The 7462-nt window shown below is 43.1% G+C and overlaps 1 protein-coding gene across 1 annotated transcript in view; it reads left to right on the forward strand.

Annotated features, from left to right (window-relative positions):
- The window catches only part of KIF20B (kinesin family member 20B), a 103902-nt gene extending 97354 nt beyond the window's left edge, over positions 1-6548 (forward strand). Inside the window, exons 32-34 of the mRNA XM_075257676.1 lie at positions 1986-2106; positions 2258-2403; positions 6282-6548. Of these exons, the coding sequence (XP_075113777.1) occupies positions 1986-2106; positions 2258-2403; positions 6282-6359 (345 nt within the window). The 3' untranslated portion in view covers positions 6360-6548. The remainder of the gene's footprint in view (positions 1-1985; positions 2107-2257; positions 2404-6281) is intronic.
- Positions 6549-7462: the final 914 nt, after the last annotated feature.

Consider the following 7462-nt stretch of genomic DNA (forward strand, 5'->3'; position numbering starts at 1 on the left):
TTTTAAAGAGGATGTTCGGGATTTAGATATTGTTAACCTATCCAGTATTAGATTGTGGGGTCGAATACGCTGCACCCCGCTGATCAGCTGATACTAGAATTGTAAGGAGATAACGCCATACACTATGAAGACGTTGTGCTGGGTTACTGCAGCTCAGCTCCCCTTCACTTAAATGGGAACGAAGGTGCTGTCTGTTTCCCAAGACACAACTCTCCAATATTCAGATGATCCTCGGTGTCCAAAGATGGACGACTCTCACTAATCTGATATTGATCACCTATTCTAAGGATTGGCTATCAACATCTAAATCCCAGAAAACTACTGTAAGGGGGCTGTTCTTCATAGCCAAGCGATGATGCCGAATAGTAAGGCTCACTATTCTTAAAGTGAAGCGTTATTGCTGCCAATTAGAGATGAGCGAGTAGTACTCGATCGAGTAGGTATTCTAGGTAGGTATACTACGGTATTCGAAATACTCGTACTCGATCGAGTACCACTCGCTATTCGAATGGAAAAGTTCGATGCAGAACCAGCATTGATTGGCCGAATGCTATACAGTCAGCCAATCAGCGCTGGTTCTTCTCCTACCTTTAGAAGTCTTCTCCGTGCAGCTTCCCCGCGGCGTCTTCCAGCTCTTCATTCACTCTGCCAGGCATCGGGCTTGGGGCAGAGCTGACTGCGCATGTCCACTTGTAGTGCGGGCATGCGCAGTCGGCTCTGCCCAGGCCCGATGCCTGGCAGAGTGAATTCAGAGCCGGAAGACACCACGGGGAAGCTGCACGGAGAAGACTTCTCGGAGGATCCAGCCCGACCCTCACTCATGGACTTGGTAAGTATAATTTGATCGAACGTTGCCTACCCCTGAAACGAGCATTTTCCCCCCATAGACTATAATAGGGTTCGATATTCGATTCGAGTAGTCGAATATTGAGGGTCTGCTCAAAACGAATATCGAACCTCGAACATTTTACTGTTCACTCATCTCTAGTGCAAATATTAACAGCACCAGGGTGTGTACTGCCAAAGCAGACTGTGCACTGTCTCAAGACGGACTGCAGATTACATGACTTACATAAGATTGCATATAGATCAATTGTCTATGGAAAGGTGGGATGAAAGAGCACAAAGAGAGAGATAGAAAGCTCCTTGTTAGCTCCAGCAAGAGACTCAGCCTCTGTTTCTTCTTATGTCACAACAAAGTATCTCATTGAGATCAGTACATCTCTACACATGTCCTGCAAGATCCTTGGGCTGTTTCTTAGAGCAAGTTGTACAGTAGATTCTTCTTTCTTTGATAAGTGTATTGCAACTAGTCATCACCTACCAGTAACAAGAGAGGAGGAAATTGCAAAATCTAAGACATATAATGTCTTACATACACCTGCTTATCCTGAAAAGTAAAATGATCATTTTTACAAAATTTAGAGCATAGATTTAGGGTAAGTTCACACGGAGTTTTTTTTGGTGAGGATTTTGAGGCCGTATCCGCCTCAAAATGCTGACCAAAAAGACGGCTCCCATTGAAATAAATGGGAGCCGGTCAGTTCTTTTTTTTTCGTGAGCCGTTTGTTCCATCTCCCGGAAAAAAAAGTGACATGCTCATTCTTTCAGGCGGGTTTACCTCGCGACATCCGCCTGAAGACGCTCCCTCCTCCCGACTAGGCCTATACATTTAGGCCTAATACGGAGTGGAGTACGTGACTGGATACTGGTGCACTGCATTGGCATTGGCGACTGGATGCCAATGTAGTGCACCAGTATCCAGTCACGTACTCCACTCCATATTAGGCCCAAATGTATGGGCCTAGTCGGGAATGTCTTCAGGCTGTATTTTAGTCCGGAACCAGAGGCTGCCTCCGCCTCAGGTTCCGGACCAAAAAACCCAATGTGAACTTACCCTTAGGTTTGCTTTATTCCTTGTAACATTACATAGAAATGACATCACATCGGTATATGCAGGATTTAACATGAATTTCTATCTCCAGAGACAAATACTGAAAAAGCAGCCGTCTACTTCAAGTACCGCCTCCACTCAGAAAAAAGATGGCACGTTACATAAGATTGAAGAATTTCTTCAAAGTTCCCCTTCCATCTTTAAAACTAAAGGTATAGTAACCACTCAGGTTTTCTGCTCTCCTTTTCTTTTTCTTTTTTTTTTTTTTTTTTTTTTTTGGATCAATCCAATTAATTCTGAATTAAGTTTCAGTCCGGTCTTCTGGGATGAGGAGATTAAAACCGTGTTGTCTTGTTTTTTAAGCAAAAAAACTCCTTGAGACTATTGGAGCACCGAAGAGCACAGATCAGAACAGTGGCAGAAATGCTGATGAAAATAAGCCGAAAAAATCCCGAAGAAAATTGTACACTACTGAAATCTCGGCTCCACTAGACATCCCTGCTCATGCGGTAAGTAGACTATTATCTGTCTTTCAAGAATCCAGGTTCTGTATTAGTGTTGTATGGGGCTGAATAATAGGTCAAAATTAAAGATGAGCAAACAGTAAAATGTTCGATATTCGTTTCGAGTAGCCCTGCAATATTCGACTACTCGAATCGAATATCGAACCCTATTATAGTCCATGGGGGGAAAATGCTCGTTTCAGGGGTAGGCAACGTTTGATCAAATTATACTTACCAAGTCCATGAGTGAGGGTCGGGCTGGATCCTCCGAGAAGTCTTCTCCGTGCAGCTTCCCCGCGGCATCTTCCGGCTCTGAATTCACTCTGCCAGGCATCGGGCCTGGGCAGAGCCGACTGCGCATGTCCGCACTACAAGAAAATGGCCGCTTACAGTCAAAGCCCGATGCCTGGCAGAGTGAATTTAGAGCCGGAAGACGCCGCGGGGAAGCTGCACGGAGAAGACTTCTAAAGGTAGGAGAAGAACCAGCGTTGATTGGCTGACTGTATAGCATTCGGCCAATCAATGCTGGTTCTGCATCGAACTTTTCCATTCGAATAGCGAGTAGTATTCGATCGAGTACGAGTATTTCGAATACCGTAGTATTCGATGGAATACCTACTCGATCCAATACTACTCGCTCATCTCTAGTTAAAATGTAAGCTTGAGGAGTAAAGGGTTAAGCCACATAAAAAGGAAATATTATAAAAGGGTATTTCAGTAGTAGGTTATCCCATTATTCATAGCTGCTAGATCAGTGGGAATCTGGCTGATGGGACCCAATATGGTTGAACACACATGTGCACTTCTGGTCCTTTCATGCATATGGGATTGCTGAAGAGAAGTCACACACAGTGTGAGAGAGTCATGTAAAAACTACCGCTTTATTTAGACCCCCATAGATTTCTATGAAAGTACCAGTGATCTACGTAGGTGTCTGACCCCCACAGGTCTGATATTGATGGCATCATTGTTAGAAACCAGATAACCCCTTTAATAATACCCTGCTTCTATGCCGACCAGGATCAAGGGCCAAAACTTCCACCTACCACAATACTTGGCAATAGCTAACCCCTTCCTGGGGTGCACCAGTCCCCAATATATTATATATTCATTTGTTCATATATTCAGGTCCTGTTTTTGGTAGTATACAAAAGAAAAGTCCTTTCGTCATGAGCAGGAACCATGACAAGGTGCTGGGATATGTGCTCCGACTGGTAGTAATTAGAGATGAGCGAGTAGTGTTCGATCGAGTAAGTGTTCGATCGAATACTATGGTATTCGAAATACTCGTACTCGATCGAACACTACTAGCTGTTTGAAGTTTAAGGTTCGATGCAGAACCAGCGTTGATTGGCAGAATGCTATACATTGCCAATCAACGCTGGTTCTTCTCCTACCTTTAGAAGTCTTCTCCCGGCGCAGCGCCCCCGCGGCGTCTTCCGGCTGGAATTCACTCTGCCAGGCATCGGGCCTGGGCAGAGCCGACTGCGCATGCCCGCTTGTAGTGCGGACATGCGCAGTTGACTCTGCCCAGGCCCGATGCCTGGCAGAGTGAATTCAGAGCCGGAAGACGCCGCGGGGGCGCTACACGGAGAATACTACCTTTAGAAGTGCCGGATGCCTAGGCAGAGCCGACAGCGCATGCCCCGATGCCTAGGCAGAGTGAATTCCAGCCGGAAGACGCCGTGGGAGCGCTGCGCCGGGAGAAGACTTCAAGGAGAATCCAGCCCGACCGTCACTCATGGACTTGGTAAGTATAATTTTATCGAATTTTGCGTACCCCTGAAACGAGCATTTCCCCCATAGACTATAATGGGGTTCGAAATCCGTTCGAACAGTGTGCGGCTGTTCGAATCGGATTTCGAACCTCGGACATTTTAGTGTTCGCTCATCTCTAGTAGTAATCCATGTGTATAGCAAAACAATAATAGCTGCTGGTTGTGACGTTACTTAAAGGGTTTGTCCAGGAGTTGTATGAACTATAGAAGGGTCCATGTAACATTAAAAAAAAAAAAAAAAAACGAACTGCTCAGTTGTCCTCGGCTACTGTCTTCGGTCACATGTCTCATGTATTAGAGGTGTCACAGAGGTGAGCAGCTGACAGTGGAGTGATGGGGACAGCTTGTTTTTTTTGTTTAAATGTTACACCTTTCCTTCCATATCTTGTCCAGTTGCTGGATAACCCTTTAACTCGAAGGGTACAACTGGAGTCTTCCTTCCTACATCGTTCAGAGACTTGATAAACTGCAATTCACACCACAACCTCAACATGTCCAGAAATAGTCATCTCACACACATAGGCATCCTGATAACGAAAACTGTAAAATCACGTTGTTTTGAAAAGCCAGTGATCTCAAGACAAACAATTCCAGCCAAGAGTAAAGGGCTTGTAGTTTGGATCAGAAATAGCTGTTTGTGAACAGAATTCTAAACTATATGGCCGGCTATAAGAAGCTTTTCTTTTGCTATGTTGTGACTAATTCCAGAATACGTACACAGTTACTATTGCACTATGTCTGCTCGCCATTAATGAATCCTATAAAGTGAACATTTAGCTCCATAATGAGTGTAGTAGCGGTCTGTGTAAGTGTTGCAGCCAGTCCGGGCACCTACAGTATTCATCCAGAGAGATCCATGAGATGGTGGATTCTATAAATGAACGTGCCATGAAGTGCTGACGGCTTTCTTTACAGCCTCGGTAACAAGGCCAAGGCTGGCATCTGTGGAGTGTATTCCTATATATATAGACCAAGCACTTGTAGCTTGTATATCTTTCTATTATCTTACTTATAATGCAAACACTCTTGCTCCTCATCACCTTATGTCTCATTATTTATCTCACCGCCTGCTGACATTGGATGATTGTTATTGGAATAGCTGCTCGGTTCTGCTGTTAGGAGTGATAAGACACGCGGTAAAGGAATGAATATGTAAACCAAGACACTGATGATGAAATTATTTTCTTTGTTAAAGGGGCTCCAGATGGTCACAAATGCAACTAAGAATTTGCAAATGGTGCCATTGTGAATATTCCCACTGCCACACTGTGTCTTAAAGACAAAAGCTGGCAGAAGCAGCGCACACAGTTATATGGAATGACTAGTGTAGGGATTCAGGAAGATTTTACCATCTTGCTTCACCATTCGGGAAACAGCTAGGAATGTCTGTGAATCACTGGGGAGCATTAGATATATACAGGGTGGGGGGTTAACTGGGGCAACGAAGCAATTGGTATTCACTGAAGGAGCAAGGCTGTGCTACTCTGGTTCACTAGTGCAAATTTACCATTTCTGGAAGGGGCTTGGTGGCATAAACATACTGTACATGACATTGGCACCAGCCTTCTACCACGTGTTAGTCTTTAAAGGGGTTGGCCACTTTCAGACCAATACTGACAAAAAAATGCACAATAAAAAGATATACAATTTTCCAATATACTTTCTGTATCAATTCCTCACGGTTTTCTAGATCTCTGCTTGTTGTCATTCATTCTGTTACTTCTAGAGGATAAAACTCTGATCATGATCATGTGATTTACGGTCCATGGTCATACGAGGTGCTGCTCGTTATAGTCACAGCCCAATATTCAGACAGCTACCTGGTAAGCAGCTGTATACCTGTGTGCTCATGACGTATAAAGGGGGGGGGGTCCATTAGGACCCCCCACTAAAATGGGAACCTGTTATGGACCCAGGGTTTAGTCCTGCAATGAGGGTGTTTCTCTCCGGTTTCAGTATGAAACCAGTGAACCACATTATAGTGTATGGAGTCAACAGGTAGCAACTTTTTAGCAGACTGGCGCTCTCAGTCTCAGTTTGGGATCAAAATGAAATATTACTACAAAATGAATTTTTTTTTTTTTTTTTTTTTTTTTTTTTTTTAAGATCATCATGGACACTGTCGACAAGGAAAGCGATCACCATATAATGAAGAGACGCCTGAGAACAAGAACTGCCAAATAAGCAGTTTGTGGTCATGTATCCTGTGGTATATAGAGAATTATGTATATAGTGTAATCTTGTTCATTTGTCCTGTACAAATTTGATTATTTCACACTAAGTACAGCCATGTATGTAAATGTATATCTTCTGCCTTGTATATTTAGAAGTGCACATTGTTTCAATGTACTTTTTGGTACATCCTCCTTAAATAAACCATAGCCTGTTAGCCAGTGTTTTTTCTGGATTTTCTTCTTATGGTCTAGAAGGGATGATGTATCTAGAATATGAGGCTACATACTTTAACATGGTACTGTCTCCCGGCTTTCCTTATGAGAAGTCTTCCAGACCTATACCGTACTTTACTCAAAAGAAAATCATCTAGACCACACATAGCAAAGTTAGCATAGGTTATGGTTGTCAATGGGCTAAAGATGATAATCCACTTGTCTAAGACTTCATTCACATTTTGTATTTTGCATCCGTTCAGCATATCCGTTTGCAAAAACGGATGCAAAAACATAGTATACACTTAGCTCGATGTAAACAGATGGCATCCATGTGCAATAGGTATTTTTGCATTAAAAGGATTTGAATAGACCCTACGAGTGCTGGACGAGTGATTGACTGAAAGCTATTCCCCTGTGTATATAAGGGCTGTGCTACTGACAAACAATGATGGTATATACCAGGGGAATGATCACTTTAGCAGTCGTTCCAACTGCATAAGGTCTGCAGGCTGCTGCTCATTCAGATAGTAATGCATGATCCATGATAGTAATGCATGTAATCCATATCCATGTAATAGTAATCCATGATAGTAATGCATGATCCAAATACTGATGGAGTATTTATACCATGCATTACTAAAAGACGTAATAACTACTAAGTATGAATGAGATCTGCCATATAAATGCAGTGCAGGTATATATAATACATATGGAGTACGTAGACATGGGTGGCACTACTCATACAGAGATATACATCTGTGCGGGAGACAAAAAAACGCTGAATGTGGTGGTGCTCTAAGCCCAGAAAAAAGTAACATGTGAAAAAATAAATAGAAGAATTTGCTTGGCACTCACCAACAGTAGCGTAAAAAGTTGAAACTTTATTGAAGAATGTCC

The sequence above is a fragment of the Leptodactylus fuscus genome, chromosome 10 (genome assembly GCF_031893055.1).
Source record: "Leptodactylus fuscus isolate aLepFus1 chromosome 10, aLepFus1.hap2, whole genome shotgun sequence".
Classification (NCBI taxonomy): domain Eukaryota; kingdom Metazoa; phylum Chordata; class Amphibia; order Anura; family Leptodactylidae; genus Leptodactylus; species Leptodactylus fuscus.